The sequence below is a fragment of the Haliotis asinina genome, chromosome 5 (assembly GCF_037392515.1).
Source record: "Haliotis asinina isolate JCU_RB_2024 chromosome 5, JCU_Hal_asi_v2, whole genome shotgun sequence".
Taxonomy (NCBI): domain Eukaryota; kingdom Metazoa; phylum Mollusca; class Gastropoda; order Lepetellida; family Haliotidae; genus Haliotis; species Haliotis asinina.
The window spans coordinates 5,731,101-5,751,435 of NC_090284.1; the positions used below are offsets into that span (position 1 = coordinate 5,731,101).

The 20,335-nt window shown below is 37.0% G+C and overlaps 1 protein-coding gene across 10 annotated transcripts in view; it reads left to right on the forward strand.

Annotated features, from left to right (window-relative positions):
• LOC137284591 (calcium/calmodulin-dependent protein kinase type II subunit delta-like) overlaps positions 1-20,335 on the forward strand; it is a 122,510-nt gene that overhangs the window by 97,549 nt on the left and 4,626 nt on the right. For 3 of the 10 annotated variants that reach the window (XM_067816463.1, XM_067816469.1, XM_067816470.1), the window contains 5 exons: positions 5,773-5,853; positions 7,664-7,681; positions 13,741-13,816; positions 15,673-15,767; positions 16,273-16,396. In XM_067816463.1, the coding sequence (XP_067672564.1) occupies positions 5,773-5,853; positions 7,664-7,681; positions 13,741-13,816; positions 15,673-15,767; positions 16,273-16,396 (394 nt within the window). Of the gene's footprint in view, positions 1-5,772; positions 5,866-7,663; positions 7,682-13,740; positions 13,817-15,672; positions 15,768-16,272; positions 16,397-20,335 lie in introns of all 10 variants that reach the window. The other 7 variants (XM_067816468.1, XM_067816473.1, XM_067816472.1 and 4 more) reach the window with 5 other exon arrangements.

Here is a 20,335-nt window from a genome sequence, read left to right on the forward strand (position 1 = left end):
GAATAAGGTAGTTCAGTTTTCATTTTCTATATTTTTTAGGCTAATGACACTGAACTCAATTTGATGGTATTATATGATTTGGCAGCATTATTCCTTCAAAGACCATGTTTTGACTGACAGTGTGCTTCATGCCAATGCAAAGATCAGCTACATATGTAAAGATTAAGGTCTTCTGTGAGGAGTGTGTGCTTTGCTTTCATGCTTTTCATGTATTCTTTACCAGATGGACTACTGATGCTTGTTAATGAAATGAGGAAGATGTGGTAACTGTTGGACTTCTTCATACCATTAAGACTCAGGTCATACATAAAGTCATAGATTGTTCATGATATCAACCATGGGTGCACGCCTCAGATTGCTTGCATCTTCCTGGCTAAGTCATGAAACAACATTCCCATCATTGCAAGTCCACTTCCACAAAGCCTGTACATAGCTGTCTGCCTGATGGTAACTGTCATACTTTGTGCATTTGTGCTTAGGTCACTGGGCAATTGGCACTGAGCTCTTTTTGTTATTGTAGTTTATAGATCATATTTCAATACGACAGACATGTCCAAAGATGTCTTATCACTTTACAGTGAGAGACATCTGTCAGCAGTGGGGCACTTTTGGGATATGCTGCCCCTTCAGTGTGATGACCTGTTCAGTTTTACAGTATCTTGCCTTTGTACTTCCTGAGAAATGTACTGTCATTTTTATCCCCCGGCATGTAGTGTGTCGGTCCATCCGTAATCATTTTGTTTCCGGAGCATAACTCAGAAACCGTTCAATATTTTTAGACCAAACTTGATAGATATAATAATCTCAACCTATAGTTGTGCCTTTTGCTATTTGCACAGTTTTGACATTTTTATTTTTTTTTGTTTTTCCATGGAACATTTTGGTGTTAGTCTAATGGTGGGTGGGGCTTCCGGAGCAGAACTCAAAAAACCTTTTTCTGCAAAACTAAATAGATATGTGTGGCAGACCACAAAGTGGTGCCTTTTGCTATTTACAGTTTTTTTATTTTTTTTTACTTTCTCAGTTTACATGGAAACGTTTTGGACTTAGTCTCAAAATGGAGGGATGGGCTTCGTATCCGGAGCAGAACTCAAAAACCGTTCAATATTTTTCTTAAAAACTTGGTAGATATATCAATCAGAACCTTAAGTGGTGCCTTTTGCTAGTTACAGGTTTTTGTGATTTATTATTTTCTCGGTTTCCATGGAAACGTTTCGGACTTAGTCTCAAAAGTGAGAGGTATGTTTCGTTTTCAGAGCAGAACTCAAAAACATCTTAGTATCTGTCAGTGTAACTTCAGAGTAGTGTGTAAAACATCAGAGGTTTCGGTGTATATAAACTTGATGTAATTACCATGAAACCATAGCAACATGAAGACAAAGCTGATCCCGGTTTACATGCATTGTCATAGCCGAGAAGTGTCTATGAACAGCATTGTTCCGGTAACATAGCTATTCAAAGTGTAGGAGAAAGAGGACCTGACACATTTATGCTTATAATGTTAGACATATTGTTGATGTATTTCTCAAAGATTGACTTGCACCTTGTGCAGGTTAGACTCTTAAGTAGGTTCATTTCAAGAGATCTTGGCAGATATATGAGACAGATCCTGAAATGGTGACTTTTTCAGATCACAGATATATGGCATTTATATTTTTCATGAATTCCATGGAAACAATTCAGACATGGTCTAAAAACACAATAAGTAACTGTCAGATGATTTGTCCTTTCAAACATGTGGGGGCCGGGGGATATGTCATCTTCTGATGACTCTTGCGTTGATAACTCATGCTTCTCTCTCGGCATTACATTTCTTGCCTGTTGACTACATAGCTCTGAATACTCATCATCAGTGTCGCATTTACACTTGATCCATTTGTGGAAGCCAACACTTCATTCCCGACTCTTCATTCATTTCACACAGTAGAAGTTGCTGTGCAGTATTAAGACCCTTACGTGTGGCCAGAAACCTATCATAGTTGGGTTGAATAGCAGATGATTCTTGTTCCATTATGGCCTGTTGGGATGATCCCTCTGATGCTGTCATTCTGGGCTGTTGCTGGCTTGGAGACTGATTTGTGCTACGGTTCTATTGAATTATCACTATTAGTGGTCAGCTCTTTCAAGAATGTATGTGTATTGACCAGTGATTTGCTCTGTTACTTTCAGTGTGTCTGGAACACAGGATTATTCTTGAGATGAAGTAAAGATATGTTAATAATATTTCTGGATAATGAGTGGGTATAAACGGCTTGCTTCTATCAGATGGATCTTTGTCTTCTCACAAGTCAAATCTCTCTTCTTCCTTTTTTTTCCAAAAAATGTCCAAAAATGGCTTGTGTGTGGTGGCTCCTGTAATTCTGTGACTACCCTATAAGGAAAGTTGCTGATTCAGCATTGCTACTTTATCTGTATTATTTTGCAGAGTGAGTTAAATATATACTGCAAAGAGGATTCAAGTGATCCCAGTACAGTCAGGCTGGTTCTGTTCACAGTCAGCTCAAGTGCCCTTGCTTATTGTACGTAAAGCACAAGGATTGCAAGGACTGTGCAGACTCCACAACACTGCAGCATTCTGCATAATCCAGAATGTCATAAGAGCTGCATTATTTTCCTTCTTCTCCAGATCTTGTTCACAGTCTTTAAGGAATCAGTTCAGTATTCTGATTAGGAATTCTTTCTTTTGTTTTACTTGTTTTTTGTTCTTATCGTAATCAAATTTTTTATGTTTTGAACATTATTGTAAACAAAGTTCTGTCTATGATTTGAATTTTCTTGTTTGTGTGTGCTCACATTGAAACCCATTGTCCTTGTGATGACTTTGAGTTTTTTTGTCTTTGAAAACTATATGAGTTGTACAAACAACAGTTAATGTCATGCAAACAACAATCTGCTTTGAGACTGCTAGAAATAATGTTATTTAATTCCTCTTTGCCAGAAGAGAGATCAGAATCAGAATGAAAAAGTCTAAATCTTCAAGGCCAATAAGAAGGATTTTTCATGTGGGTCATCTGTGAAAACCACATCAGGTAATATAAGAAGGATTTTTCATGTGGGTCATCTGTGAAAACCACATCAGGTAATATAAGAAGGATAACTTGGAACATTCATTTGCAATTTCACATATTCTGGTGCTGGAAAGATCATGCAGTGTTGGCAGTTGGCTCACCTGGTTCACTAAGCATGGACAACTTCAGCTGGTCACAGGTGTTCTGTCAGTCATGGGCTTGGCTTTGCTGCTGCTGCTGCTGCTACTGCTTCAATGACGTGGCATCTATTGAAGGAATGTCTGGCCGTCCTGTTCATTTTGCTTTCTTAGAAAGTGTGGATTTTAGTTTGTCCAACATATTCATTTGAATATTTCTGAAGCGTTTTAATGCTGCATATATCGTACAGAAAACAATTGGATACCCATTGAATAAAATCATTATTGCCAATTTTTTCCCATCTGCTTTCAGAGTAAGGGTTGTCTTTCTGATGTTGTATGTGTGATTTCATAAAATTTGCATGTGCTGTGAGCATCACCAGATAATTTGTGTGGGAATAGATGTATGTGACATTTAAATGTCAGCTTGTAAGCATCTCCAAAAGTTACTACAACGGGATCAAATTTAGTATGAACTTCTTTGTATGACATTTAGAAGATAAGTACTTTATATATCAAGTAACTGCTTGATTTACTGATGGCTTAACAAGAGTCAAGGCAATATCAACTAAGAGTAGCATTTGTTTAGTGTTCAAGTAGAGTGTAAGAATATACATAATGACTTTCGGTTTATATACCTCATGAGATAGCAATTACAATACTAGTTTCGAAGTCATATATTTCCAAATGTAATATACATTTTCATGAAATTGCTACTTCCATTATTTGGAAGCATGTCTTGTGAACAGTGCAAAAATAGTCCATAGATAGATGGTGAAGATATAAATCCTTTAAAAGTGTTAGGTTGAATTTTGTTTTTGCTTCATAAAAAATATTTTGTCATTACATAAAAACTGAATCAAAGAAATGTTATCAAGGGATAATTATTTTGTCAGTAAATTTAAAGAAAGTTTGTTTTTGAAATGGCTCTGATAGTCATGTAAGTAAAATCAAGAGAATCTTCACTTCAAGTCATCTTGAAATTTCTTCACAAGTATATTAATCAGATTACATGTTTAGGCTTGTTTTGAGTATTACCAGACTACCAAGGAAATATTTGAGCAGTAAAAACAAAGCATATTACGGTTGTGGAGCAACACAACAAGGTTTCTGTGCCTTTCACAGAGGAGCCTGTGTCATAATGAAGGGATTAAGTGAAGCTTTGTATCCATTACAAGTATTCATACCCTCAAGGGTGCCAGGAAAACCGAAGCACTAAAAGGAGATAATGACGTCACGACACATGAGCTGACAAATTGTCAGGTTGAGATACCAGGCCACAGTGTCATATCAGAATCTGTTAGTCGTGTTCAGCTTTGGAATCAATGTTGGGGACGCTACTGGCAGGGGAAACTGGTTTGTTACCAGCTCCATTGATCTCCATTAGTGGCGTAGTATGCCTGCAATTACAACACCTCCCTGATGGTGTCACCTCATCCACTGCTCTACCGCACTGTCACTGGTAGGACTTTCCGTTACCCTGGGCACCCAGTGAGAAAGGTTAAACCCAAACAAGCAACAATCACCTGTCCTTCATCTGTTGTGATATTGTAATTGTCAATAGACGCCTTATTGCGGCAGTCGGCAAGATGACAATGAGCTAGCTAGCAGTTGCGATAATGAAAGGGAAAACAGAGGTGGGCACGGCAAGTCTTCATCGTGGTCGTTGGGGGGATTTGCCTTTCTCAGATCATATTATGTCATCATCAGATGAGTGACAAACAGATTTCGCTGGTCAGATTGTGTTCCTGGTAATGGAATTTTCCTCAGGCAGAATGAGACAAGCACCACCAGGCTTTCGACATCTCTTCCATAAAAACCTAAAAGGTAACCTTTTGTAGATATGCTGTGCCAGGTATTGGTCCAGATGGTACAGAGTAGAGTGGTAGTTCAAGGTCACATTGTTGGAAACTACCCTTGTTTTTCTTATCATTGTTTGTTTGTATGTAACCTCTTTCTACATGCTGCTACATATTTTAACTTTCAGGACGGAATATTTAAGAATTGTTTTGAATTAATATTTTAATATTTTTCACCAGCATTGAGATTTGGATTCAGGTTAATGTATATGATTAGAGGTCAACATGTTAATTATAATGATTTTATATTTAGATATTTTTTCAATATTTTGCATGGAGTTTATTCATATTTAGTAAAGTCATCAGTGTGTGAAGATCTGTTTGAATGCCATGTATTTCTCTACAAAAAGCTGTCTTTTGTTTTCATGAGTTTATGTTACAATGTATAGTGATAATTGTTTTTAGTCTGTTTTTCTGTGTGCTAGTAAGATACATATAAATGAATTGTTATAACAAAGATCATTATGGATGTTGCAGTTTCAGAATCTACCTCAAAGAACTAGTAAATTAATGTTGAACAGCCAGGGTGTTTTGAGAGGTTGTCAGACTAGGTGTTTTTAGGTTTGCTAAATATTGAAAATATATATATATATATATATTAATGGTATTACGATATACATTTTTGAAATATGCAAGAGATTTATGTTATGAAATGAAGGTTAATATTGCAGTCCTTGAGCACTGCATAACCAGTGTGGCCACACTTCAAAGGAACAGGAACTTGGATGTTGGAACCATAGCTTGTAGAATGTGTTTTTGTTTTTGCAGGCCGCAGTTTGAATGTGAAGAAGAATGATGGCATAAAGGAGTCGACTGACAGTAGTACCATCGAGGACGAGGACACTAAGAGTGAGTCCACAAGTAATACACTCTTGGATTTTTCATAGGGGAATCACATACACATCTCATGGGAGACACGGATCAGAGGAAAACATACATGGTAGTACTCCGTGAACATGTATGATCTTTTGATTTAAGGATATTTTATTTTACCAAAGTTGATGACATAATTATTTAGAATGTTTTCACCTATGGAAGTATGTGGGACTGATTTCAAAGATGCCTCAAGACGCAAGTCGAGACATTGGTTTCTGCAACAACCAGAACAACATGATCTCAAGGAGGCAGCTGTGTCTAGACATTTTTAGAGACATACTGAGGTCACCTGGAAGATACTCTAATACCAGACCCATAAACACAAACATGCATTATGATCTGAACAGCAAGGGCTGTGCCATCTTGGCTGCCATCTCCATGTATTCATTAAATATGTCAGCTGCATTTTTCTTGAAAGTTTATGTAGACCTGTATGGGGCACATGTATAGAGATTGTGTAGAAAGATTGTGATTGGTAGTGGAGAGACCATGTCTTCTGTCCCTCTTTGAGGTCACCCATGAGATGGTTGTGTTCAACCCACTTTTGTAATATTTACTCTGTGTTGTATTGTCAGTAGAATCTAGAATTGATGTGTAGTATTTTATTGGTTACTAAAAGCTTTTATGTAACAAGTAATTGCATAGATGTACTCATTTGTAAGTGAGTCTGTAATAATAAGGGGCAAAAGAAGGAGCACCTGTATTCTTGATCTCAAGATGTTTATCCAGAATGACCATAAATGTTGCTTATGAACACCAAGATTAAGATCAGTTGTAATACGTTACAAATTTATCATTTGTCTGATATGAAATGATCGAGACCTTGCTGAAGATGCACAGGTAAGTGTTTGAAATCATTGCCTAATTCGCTGTGTCTAATACCCAGCCACAAGGTGACGATGGTATAGGTAGGAGTAGACCTCCACCACACACTGGTATCTTACAACATGAACACCTGTCTGTATCTTGTGTTTTGAAGGCCTCTTCGTATATGTTGGACTGTTAATATTGGCAATGCAGCATGTGTCAAAATGTGTTCCTTGTCTCAGTTGACTGATGTCCACAAACTTATGTTATGTTCATCAAACACAATGATTATTCACTTATTAATTCCTTCACATGGTAGGTTTTTTGTAAGGTTTGAGTTTCAGTAACTGCAAGTATAACTGAGTATTTCAAATCCATCTATGAGAGTAATTTTAAATCTAAAAAAAGATTGATGTCATTTCAATTGCAAGTTTCAACACACCTTAATTTGGAATACATTTTAATTACACTGTCTGTCAAGACTATAAAAGTAGAACGACAGGCATATTCTTAATAACATTCTTGAGAAAGTCATAGTTGATAAATTTCAACCTTTTTTGGTCTTTTTTTTTTGCCTTTTGTCTCTTCACATAATGGTCAGAAAAGCTTTTTAAAAAGAAAACACTGTGTAAGTTTTTGTAATCAAAATGTTTGATTGAAATATGTCAAATGTGTACAGAAAATATGTTTGTTCGGGTGTTCATGGTCTGCTTGAAACTGGATGGATTTGCATACTGTTGATGACACACTAGTTCTCTTCGAAATCAAATTTTCAGTTATTTACAGCAGACAGCATGTATTCTATTCCAGAGTCTGTCACAGAGTATCTAAGTTTGCATGAGATGTATGTTAACATTACGTCAAACTATATAAGAAAGCTGTGCTTAGTATGATTGGTTTACTTTCTCTACTTCTGATGGGATGAATACAGCTGTCAGCTCTCACCCTATCTCCTTTCCTCTCCTCTGTCCGTCAGGCAAGCCAGACATTGACAGTGAGTATAGAAGGAATGACATGAACCAACCATCCTACCCATACTGTTCCCATTCTTCTGGGCTCACATGCATTGTTGTTCTAGATCACTTTCAGTTTGCACGGTCTGGATTATAACTCTCAGTCTGCTTCTGGGGTTTGTTATTTAATTGTTTTGATTTTGTGCATTTTGTTTATGTTTCTTTCACGTGCTTTTAGTAATTAGTGCTATTTATAGAAGTGTTTAGAGGTGTGAATTTCTTCCCAACCTGATGGTGTGTGGTACTATCACAGCAACCAAAAGGTGTAGCAACTTAATGGTGTTCATTCTTAGAAACAGCCAAGAAGCCAGATGAAAACTAATAGTGTAATTCAGTTTCGACAATGCCAAAATATTGTTAGAAGTCTTCTAATTGTGAAAGGCACAGTTAGCTGGAACTGTTAGCTGTATGTTATTACATCATTATCAGAAGAGCAGTTGTAACACAATTAATTACAGAATAAAGTTTTCCCTCCAAATGTAGACAATGAAGCAGTTATCATGACATGTCAGTTGCCATGTGGGTTCCCTGGCTGTGGTCTGAGAATTGTTGAACATACCCCATGATGAGATACAACCCACAAGATTACAAATCACCCAGCGCTGGTCTGATTGTCAGTAGGCCACACACACAGAGTAGCGTGCAGGTCACCACACACCTCCACAGCGACTTTATACCAGTCATACTATCGCAACGTATAGATAGATTACAGATTTACAGAATATATACTTTACAGCTGAACTATAGCATGTGAGCGTTAGACATTAAAAAATCCTGGCTTTGGAAATATGGTTTGTTTTATTGAGGATACGAATATGCTGCAATTGCTGAGCTACAGACCTACTAATTTTATGATAGATCTAGTTAATGATCTAGCCGTCTGATACCAGTATTAGTGAACATGTTGCTTAAGGGTTTAGTTTAGAGATGGTCTTCTCTTACTGCTTATGAAAAAAGTAACAATGCACAGATTAGAATTATATTAAAAAGTCAAGACATTGAAGAAGTGAAAGCTTACACTCGACATAAAGTTGCTAAACAAGCATATATATAATTAAAGTTTTTATGTTAATTTATTTGAACTTTGATTGAATTGTTTTGTATTGAATAGCTCAGTATGTTACCTGATACATTCAGAGTTTTCCCAACCGATAAAAGCAGATCATTAATGCAGAGGTTTATTTGATATCCTGATGTGTAATCGTATCCCAGCAGAAGTTGAGATTGGTATACTGTCTGGTGACAGCTCATGGTGTGGCTTCAGTTCAGGCTTACAGTGATCAGTTTTGCGGCCAGTGACATTTAGTTTGTACAACAGTGCTCCTCCGTACAGCAGCAACAGCTTCACACTAATAGTGAAAACTTTTAAACCATCAATCTTGCATGTAAATATAACGTAAAAATATTCTTTGACATCATCATCTTGAAGTTAAGGTACATGCTTGTTTGAAACTATATGAAAAAGGAATGTTTATAAAGTTTAGACATTTCGTTGTATCTATTTTTATTTGATAATTTCTACGAGTGCTAATTGCATGCTCTTCCCAATTGTTGGACCAGGAAGTCACTCTATCAAGCTGACAGTCTTTGATGCCAAGCAAAGTGGTTAATTGGTAACTTTATCAAATATGGACAAAAGAACTTCTGAAATATTTGACGATATATGATTAATATTTTGTTCCCTGTTGTTCCAAGCAAAGAGGCGTGTGATTACTACCAAGGGTCTGACTGGTAAGATGATCTGACTAGGGTCTGGTGAAGGCTCCCTGAACATGTGTAATCAGCCATACCTAGTATGATGTACATGCAGGATGCCCTCAACATGTATAATCAATTTCCCAGTAAAGTATGACTATATCCCCCCATCCACAACCCTTTACCTGTACCTGTCATAGTCCCTGGATGTTCCTTAGACATCACTGGGTATCCTGGGTGTTACAAGGAGTCCTTGAGGGTGTCCTCACACAATCATATCTGATACCTGGCATGTCATCACTGAACAAGATAATATAAGGATAGGAATGTGTAAAGTACATCATTTGTATCACAACAATGTAATTAATGTTCATTAGTTCATTTTCCTGTTTCACAAGTGTAGATCCTTCTTCACCACAGTTGTAGTCATGCACCTCTGGGTGTAATGCTTTCTGTAAACCAGTCCTCAAATGAGTTCATATTACCCAGCTTACCAAATAATCTTGACAATAAACATCTTCTTTTAAGTCACTAACATTTCTGGGTGTAATTTGGAAATGTTGATCAGGGGCTCCTTTCACAAAGCAGCCTTTACTAAGGTTAACTTTGACGCCTATGCTTTAACACTACACTAAGGTTGCCTACATCCACTCCCATTCGTAACACTGCACTAAGGTTACCTACATCAACTCCCATTCTTAACACTACACTAAGGTTGCCTACATCCACTCCCATTCGTAACACTGCACTAAGGTTGCCTACATCCACTCCCATTCTTAACACTACACTAAGCTTACCATAGACTGAGGCAACTTTAGTGCAGTGTTAAAGAATGGGAGTAAAGGTTGTTTTGTGAAAGGAGCCACTGGTTTTTCATAAAACATAATTTGGCCTTTACGAAACTATGAATTAACCCACTTTGAAGATGATTCAGTTCTTTAGCTTCTTGGGGGTGGTGGGATAGACTAGAGTTCAAAGCATTTGCTCATCCTGCCAAAGACCCCTGTTCTATCCCCACTGGGTACAATGTGAAGCCCATTTCTGGTGATCCCTGTTATGATATTGCTGGAATATTGCTAAGAGTAGTGTAAAACTAAACTCACTCTCAGAAGCAAATCAGCAATTGAATTTCACACTACACTACACTACACTACACTACACTACACTACACTACACTACACTACACTACACTACACTACACTACACTACACTACACTACACACTCTCACACTCACAAAGTGTGTCAGAACAATGTAATCTAGTCCTGTATTAACACACACACCCACAGTGTCTCACTCTAAATGATAGCCACTATTATTGCAGCATGTATGTCCCAGAGGCACACACCCTGATGTCCACCATGGACCATAATCTAGTCTTGTATTAACACACACACCCATAGTGTCCCACACTAAATGACCAGTATTATTGCAGCATGTATGTCCCAGAGGCACTTACCCTGGTATTCATGGTATGAATATTTGATGCTATACAAACAGTGCATTGTCTTACAGGACATGATAGTCCAGTAGACAGTGTTGACATCCCAGGTTTGATTCCCCAGTGACCACCTTTGTGAAACCTGGTTTTTAATGTGTGCAGATCAGTTTTACTTGATACTGTTTGAATATTTGTTAAAGATTATTTTATAAATGGGTTTGTTTTACATAGATTATCAAAATTTTTTTGTTGTTGTTGTTGTGACAAATGTTTTTATTTTGCTGAAGAATTCCACTTTTGACCTAAATAAGCAAATCACAGCAAACATCAATTCCTACTTCATATTCATGATTAATGGAGAATCAGGGCAGTAACTAATAATTCACAGCAGCCTATTGGGGAATTGCATCATTTTGTTTTCAGGATTCACTGGTTTCTGGGTTTGAATCCCAGATTTGATTCAGTCATGATCCTTTGTCTGTGAGCTGTTACACATTTGATTATTCCACATGGATGTTCCATGTTGTCCAGTTGTCTCATTTTGAACATTTCTGCAACTCAGCTCCAAACAAACATGAAAGGGAACACCAATAGAAATACATTAATCCTTGTTATATTACAGTGGCACAACAAACAGTCCCTACAACAGTGTATTATACGCAACTAGCTTCAGTTCAACAAAAACTTCTAGTGTATAACATGTATAGCGTCCTTGCCAGGGAATAACTAATTTCAGCCATATACCAAAACTCAATCCAAGGGGCATTAAAGCAACAATAGCAAACAATACATGAATGGCTCATTCAACATTAGTGATGAAGTGATAAGTGCTACCTTACCAGCATCACCATTGGCTCCTGCATAGATGTTGAGGATGCAGGGAATTTATCATGGTGTCCTGTCAGTTCCAATGCTTGTTTTCTTACACAATTACCAATGACCTGCATCATATTGGGCCTTCACCAAAAATTAACCTGTTAAAAATGGCAATGAACCAATGTATGCAACCTTGACCTTTATTCTGGATTGCACGGCCAGCCTGTGACTTGCTGAACAGCATGTCCTCATACTTCACACTGTTGTGAATGTTTTATCAGAGTTTCAGTCGTTTGATTGTCCTGACTATGTCCAGGCTGTTATCACATGTCTTGAATATTGCTGAGACATATGATACCTCCAGTTGTAGAGATAGGGGCATTAATCAGAGGTAATTTTCAGGTAAAATAGACTTTGGCCAGGTAAAGGGATGCAGTTCATTATATTAAAAGAACAATTTATGAAGACTTTATGAACCGTTTGTAAAATCATTGTTTCAAGCTTTGTGTTAATCATCATAAACCTTGATGGATGTGATTAACGGTACAGATATTATTTTTGTCTTTCATCAACAGCAAAATGGTTTATGCCTGATGTTCATACATCATGGCAGTATTATTATTTATAGATAGAGGTGATGGGATAGCGTTAGCATGGAATTTTGTTATAAGGGTTAGATGTTTAACCACAGAAATATATGCTCTCATCTAGATGTCTGAATGAAATTTTTTGCTGGTCTGCTGTATCAAATCTATAAATGAAGTGCATAGTAATATTCTTTCTTTCCAGTATCAACTACTCTGTTTACCATTTTGTATAAGGCAATCACTGTTTCATTTATAACATTCTGTGACATCAGTTGGACTGTGTCAGATTGTAAGTCTTGGACAAGCAAAACATTGGTCGGGCCAGAGTTCAGCATGGTGTTCCTTGTTTCAGCCATAGCATTTTCAGACCCTTGGCTTTTTCTCCATACTACTCAAAGTAAAGGACCACATATATATATATATATATATACTACTCAAACAAAGTAAAGGACCACCAGGTTCTTTCTTAAAAACGTTCCATAATATGAAGGAACTGAACAGTCCTTAACTTTGTTTTAGTAGTAATTTAGGGCCTCATTATTTTTTGTTATGATGTTTAATAATCTGATTGCTAACATTACCTTCAGATTTTTTTTCCAAATTCTTAAAAAAGCATTTTGTTGATGGATGGTATGACTTGTTGCGACCTGCACTGCGTGATGATCACGTGACTGGGTGGGGCTGACTTCACTTCTAACATGCACACGTATCCAGGATGTGGATTGTCACTACTTGTCCCTTGAAAATAGGTCCATAAATTATACCCCACTGGGAAATACTCCAGTATTAGATCTCAGTGTTCAGATACTTAATGTGTATTGTCTGAAAACATGCTGGATATTCTGATGTGCCTTTTTCAGAAATAATTCCTACTCTATGTGTTATTGAATGTGTTCATATCTTATTTTGTGAAGATGGAAGGGACTTAGAGATGTATTTACTGTAACTGCTATTGTTTATTTCACTGAGTTTTTTTTTTGTATTTGCAAACAGTATTTCGGATATCCTATATTCACCAGTTAATGCATTATCCGTGGAATGTATAGGAACATTGTTATTCATCTGAGCAGTGTGTATTGTTTTCCCCATCAAGAGTTGGGCACATGGGCCAATCATGTTCATCGACTTAGAGCCAGGAAAGTGTAATCTCATATTATACAGGGAAAGAACATTCATTGATTTTATCGATTGTCAAGGCAAACAGTCTTTATGAAGAAATGTCAGTCCGGCACACAGATTTGTCGCTTAGCTGAACACCCTTCTCATAGGCTGTCAAGCACAAAACATTCATGTGGAATATACCCCCACAGGTTCAGGAGCTATTGACTTCATTTTTTGTTACATGTAATGAAAATTCTTTAGATATTTTTTTACATTCAATTTTTATTAAATGTTTTATAAAACAACATGTTGGTGTGTGTGGGTTTTTTGTGTTTTGGGGGTTGTGTTTTGTTTTTAAATAATTGTGCCACCAAATCTGAGACTTTGTTTTTGTGATTCAGGTCGGAAACAGGAAATCATCAAGCTCACAGAACAAATGCTGCAGGCGATCACCAGCGGGGACTATGAGGCGTACACGTGAGTGGTCTTCATGTGCCTGCTTACCTTCTGTGACTCTCGGTTTACCTGTACTGTGCCTCATGTTACACAGAAGATGAAGTTGGTCTAGAGAGTGACGCATTAGAATATGAGACTTACGATGAAAGATATATGATATGTTACAGCATATCTTCTTAAAAACCTATCTTGATACAGTATATGCAGGCCAGTGATTCTCAGTTTGGAAAAGTATTTAGCACAGAAGATTGTATTATTTGCTCTGAGTTAGTATGCACTCTACTGTTAGCTAAGTTTGGAATCTAGCAATGGGCAGTGTCAGTCACCTTCAGCTTTACATGCACTAGAGACAGACACATGGTACCATGCCTGCTCCAAATAATCTCCAACATCAGATTAGACCAGAGTAATGTTGGTTTCATTCTCGTGCAAGTATTTGCCTGCTAGGATGTGAGTTTGACAGCCAGTCTGTGGTGACACAGTTAGAAGTGTATTAGATGTATTAGCAACAGGTTGTAGATAATGATTTCTGTTTGCACAAGTACCAGCCAACTGTCCAAGGAGCAACAGCTGTGATCAGAGAAGGCTTGTTTACATGTGTGTATGCTTACTTCTCACCTGTGGACAGGGTTGCTGGTCTCGCCTTGTATATTACCTCACCTGGATTAGTCAAAAATGACCTGTGCATTAGATAGACAATCAAGCCCAAGTCATAACACATAGCAGACAGGTAACTAAGGCAATTACTTGTAAACAGATTATCATAGACAATCAAGGCAATTGCTTGACAACAGATTAACACAGGTAACTGAAGCAATTTCTTGACAACAGATTAAAACAGGTAACTAAACGCAATTTCTTGACAACAGATTAGCACAGAAAACCGAGGCCGTTACTTGACAACAGATTGAGACAGATAACTAAGGCAATTATGTGACTTTTGATACAGTCTGTTTGAGTCAAAATCTCCCCAATGAATTACACTCTCCATCAAAATCTAGTCCATGAATCCATGGCTAAGATTTAACAAAACACATAGCAAAAACTCATCTTGGAAATGTTGCAGAGCATCTGTATTAGCTGCAAAGCAGTTTAAGATACAACAAGCAACTATCAGTCCTTTCATCATATGAGTGCACTCTGATGACTTTTGATACCATCCCCTACCGATCAACATCGCACGTGCTTCTCACTTACCTGGCTGTTACCCAACACTTTCCCTACACCCATGTTACAAATCATGAAATTGCTAATGAAAACAATCATGCTTTGTTCAACCTTTTTTTTTAATTTTGTAGACAAAAATTATGACGAAATTCTACAGAGTTGGTGTGTTTTGCCTATCTTCTTTGGCGTTGTTTTGAGTAATTTACTATTATTATTTTTTTTTTAGTTAGAATGCAATTCACTGTGGAGATTTTGACTCAAAAAAGGACTGTAGAATGTGTAGCATGAAAGGGTAAATACCTCATTATCATATATTAAGTTCAAGAACTGATTCCAGGTTCTAGTGTAACTGTAGTGAGTTAGTGCGTGGGTTTAGTTTTACACATCTTTTAGCAATATTCCGGCAAGATCATGTTGAGGCTTCACACATAACAGCTATAGAACTTCCAGAGCTAAACAAATTCTGAATCAACACGTGTATCATGTTGCACCAGAAGTCACCTGCTGCCATGGTTGTGCGTAAGGACATGTATTGGGTAACCTTGATTAACTTTAGGGCAGCATTCTGAAATGGTATTTAGGCATGTTAGCATCACATCTGGGTAAAGGGTTTGCATATTTGTTATATTGTGCCACCAAGTTTGTCAGATAGTGATATCAGTGCAGCATAAACGTATCAGTTGTATGATGATATGGATGTTGTGTTTCAGGAAGCTCATTGACCCTCACTTGACAAGTTTTGAACCTGAGGCTCTTGGCAATCTCATCGTAGGCATGGACTTCCATAAGTTTTACTTTGATCATGGTGAGTGTGCCCAAACACAGGGAAGGCAATGTATGAGAAATGAGTTCAAATGCCTGGCGTTGGTAAATTTAAATGATTTATAAAGCATATTCCATTAAGTACACATGGTTTAATTTGTATGTATGTATGTATTTATGTATGTATGTATGTATGTATGTATGTATGTATGTATGTATGTATGTATGTATGTATGTATGTATGTATGTATGTATGCTCGTCACGATATGGCTGAAATATTGCCGATGTGACATTAAATATTAACTCACTCACTCACTCACTATGTATGTATGTATGTATGTATGTATGTCACAACATTATCTGGTAATGTGTAATAGGACATCTACTGTACAGATCAGACTTCTAATATCCTTTCATTTGTACATATGCAACCTTTCGTCAAAACTGATAAATGAAATCAAACCATGGTTGTTACATCTTAAGAGAGTGTATATTTAAATGCTTTTGTGTTTGCCATCACCTTCAACAGTTCGTCTTCTGGTTTCAGTTTTGTCAAAAAATAACAAGCCGGTGAACACCAGCATTTTGAACCCTCACGTTCACCTGCTAGGGGAAGATGCAGCATGCATTGCGTATATCAGACTTACGCAGTACATAGACAGGTCGGTCACGTGAGTTCATTTTGAGCCCTACTCTTATGATTACTTTGCTGTTTACAACCAGTGTTTCTCAGGAAGTTGTGAAAGTTGTCGTGGCTACCGAAAAGTTAATTCATGTCTTACTCTTTACAAGGAGAAGCGCTATAAGCATAATGCGTCCATGTTATTTTATGCGAGATAATTCTGTTCGAGTTATCTGCCAAAATAGATTCCATTTAGAGTAAACAGCAACACACTGATGGAAGTTTCATAAGTCACTAAGGAGTCCATGATGACTCGAGTGTTCACAGAGAGGATGATGGCTTCACGTCCCTCACCTTGTTAATCAAACAAAATCATTTAAGGTCGTCTTAGTTGCTAATATCGACTGAGAATGCTGGGAGATATGACGGTGCTCCACAACCCATTTCTTGAATGAGAATGCACTACCCTCTAGCACAGTATTTGCCTGCTATTACATGTACCCTCGGGTCACAGAAGCTTTACTCAAACGGAATAGCGTTTCAGACATAATCCTGTGGTAAATGTCTGTGAACTAGTTGGTAATGTTAACCTTTAGCCAAATTCAGCCAGTAAAGTATAAGAAATGTGTCTTCCTATCACATCTTGTTCCATGGAAATACAGTATGAGATGTCTGATGAAGTCTTCTTTGTGAAATTGTGATTTGCCATTTGTGAATGTCTTTCCATAAGTATGAACATAGACTGAAATATGTATGGTGTACTTAAGCCTTCTGAGATCTTTAGTAATAGTAGTTTATTTCAATAATTCAGGCCACAAGCCCATTTTACAATGTATTAACAATGATGTTGATGAAGCCCCACCAGTACATGAATCAGTACACAAGAACAAGAAGTTACATTTGAATATACTTGTGAATATAAAATATGTAGGCTATGTAATGGACAATTGCTTGATCCTCATTTTAAGAGCAAAGAAAGTAAACTTGGCAACATTATTGATCATGGAAGTGTTTTTGGTGGTAAATGAAAGCTTACATTTTACATTGATGGACATTTGTAATAACAACTTGGCAGGAAATTTCTGTTAAGGTTATGGAATGGACAAACTGACAGATATGGTGTTCTGTTTCTTCATTTGGTATGATACAAAATGGCAAAGTCTTTCACTTAAAGGTATGCTTAATTTTTTACTGTGATATAAGATCCCTACTAGAACCTAAATGCATCAATATTCACACCATTATGTAGTTTTCGTATTCATTAGATAACTTTATTGTTTTAATAAAATACAGTGAAGATATTTTGTCAAGTAATTCAAAGAGAAACTGATTATCAATATCAGAACATCATGTTCTGAAAGCAGATAGAAATGATTGAATGAAGGAAACAGATTGCCGGTTCCAAATCCATAGTACCATAAGAGATGTAATGTTTCCGGAGCACAACTCAGAAACTGTTAATCATTTTTAGACCAAACTTGATAGATATAGTAGACTCAGCCTATGGTTGTGCCATTTTTATTTACAGATTTTTGGCATTTGTATTTTTTTTGTTTTTCTATGGAACAATTTGGTGTTTGTCTTATGGTGGGGTGGGCTTCGTTTCCTGAGCAGAACCAAAAAGCCATTCAATATTTTTCTGCAAATCTTGGTAGATATGTATGGCAGACCACAAAGTGGTGCCTTTTGCTATTTACTGGCTTTTGTGGTTTCCATGGAAATGTTGGAGGGATGGGCTTCGTTTCTGGAGCATAACTCAAAAACCGTTTAATATGTTTCTGCAAAACTTGTTACATATATCAGTCAGAACCTAAAGTGGTGCCTTTTGGTACATACAGGATTTTTTTAGATATTATTTTCTCAGTTTCCATGGAAACGTTTCAGACTAAGTCTCAAATTGGAGAGGTGGGCTTCGTTTCCGGAGCAGAACCCAAAAACCATATTTTTCTACAAAACTTGGTAGATATATCAGTCGGAACCTAAAGTGGTGCCTTTTGCTAGTTACAGGTTTTTGTGATTTCCTAGTTTCTCGGTTTCCATGGAAACGATTCAGACCTTGTCTCTAAAGTGAGAGGTGTGTTTCGTTTCGGAGCAGAACTCAAAACCTTCTTAATATCTGTCAGTGCAATTTGGTAGATATGTGTGGCAGACCCCAAAGTGGTGCCTTTTGGTATTTACAGGTTTTTGTGATTTATTACTTTCTCAGTTTACATGGAAATATTTCGGACTAAGTCTCAAAATGGAGGGATGGGCTTCGTTTCCGGAGCAGAACTCAAACACCATTCAATATTTTTCTGCAAAACTTGGTAGATATATCAATCTGAACCTATAGTGGTGCCTTTTGCTATGTACAGTCTCTTGTAATTTATTATTTTCTCAGTTTCCATGGAAACATTTTGGACCTAGTCTGAAAAGTGAGAGGTGTGTTTTGTTTCCAGAGCAGAACTCAAAAACTTCTTCATATCTGTAAGTAAAACTTGGCAGATATGTGTGGCACACCCAAAAGTGGTGCCTTTTGGTTTTTAATGGTTTTTGTGATGTATTATTTTCATGGTTTCTATGGAAACGTTTCAGACTTTCGGTCTCAAAATGGAGAGATGGGGTTCGTTCCCAGAGCACAACTTGAAAACCATTTCATATCTTTCAACACATGTTGGCAGATATATGAGACAGATCTTGAAATTGAAACTTTGCTGGTTACAGATATATGGCATTTATAATTTTCATGAATTACGTTTAAACAATTCAGACTTAGTCTTAAAAAACAATGAGTAACTGTCAGATGATTTGTCCTTTCAAACATGTGGGGGCCAGGGGGATATGTCATCTTCTGATGACTCTTGTTTACTTTAAGTGCCCAACAGTCCAGATCTTTCTCAGCTCAGTTGTACTGATATACCTATATTCTGGGATAATAAATGTAAGCATTACTTAATTATTTTCAATTGTTGGTATACTTTTTATTAGTATCTCCCCACTTCATCTCTCGCAACTATGTTAGGGACAGATCGTCTTAACTTTAATACAAGTTTAGAGAATGTATCATGAACTTTCAAAAGGAAGGGATCCACATGTTTCTGAACCATATAATAGCTTGGGCAGTGCTTCAACAACAAAGATAGGAAGGAACATTTTGAAAGGAGGTTTATGAAAATTGTACACATTTGCTTGACAGACAACCCTGAGAAACACTGGTGATAGTTGCAGTTGCTTTGGTTGCTTTTAGTGTTACTGACCTTTGGTGCAGACATCTTTATCCCGGCAATGTAGAAAAATATCAGCCATATATATCCACCCTAGTCTTGCCATGTAGAACAATATCAGTCACATATATCCACCCTAGTCTTGCCATGTAGAACAATATCAGTCACATATATCCACCCTAGTCTTGCCATGTAGAACAATATCAGTCATACATATCTTCTCAAGTCTTACCATGTGGACCAACCTCAGTCATATATATCATAGAACAATATCAGTCTAGTATATCCTCCATGTTGTATCTCTCATATGTGGAAAAATTAAAATTATATGCTTGCCCTAATTTTAAGATACAGAACATTATGAAACTAGTTCCCAGGATATACCTGTGTATTAGGTATGGAATCTCTTGTTTCCATTCCTGCCAAACCTATCTAGGATTATTATCTTCATCACACTGCATATTCTTGTGAGAATATCTGTGATGTGCCTATTCTTGTTGTGTATTTATCACAAACAATATTATAAGTGTTCATGTCTTGAGCAAATTAATACAGCAAAGATGTATCATACAATTTCAAGTCTGATTGTCAACCCCACACCAACAGCAGTGTGATGAGGAACAAAATAATCTAGTATGGACCAGACAGTCCAGCTTTTGATATTAGGTTTCCACTTCTCAGTTTGGGTACAGTAACATGTATGAAAGAAGCCAGCCAGTCGCCTCTTTTGAGAATCATGGAGTGCTGGAGATAAATTCTAACCCTAATCTTCACCATGACTTTAG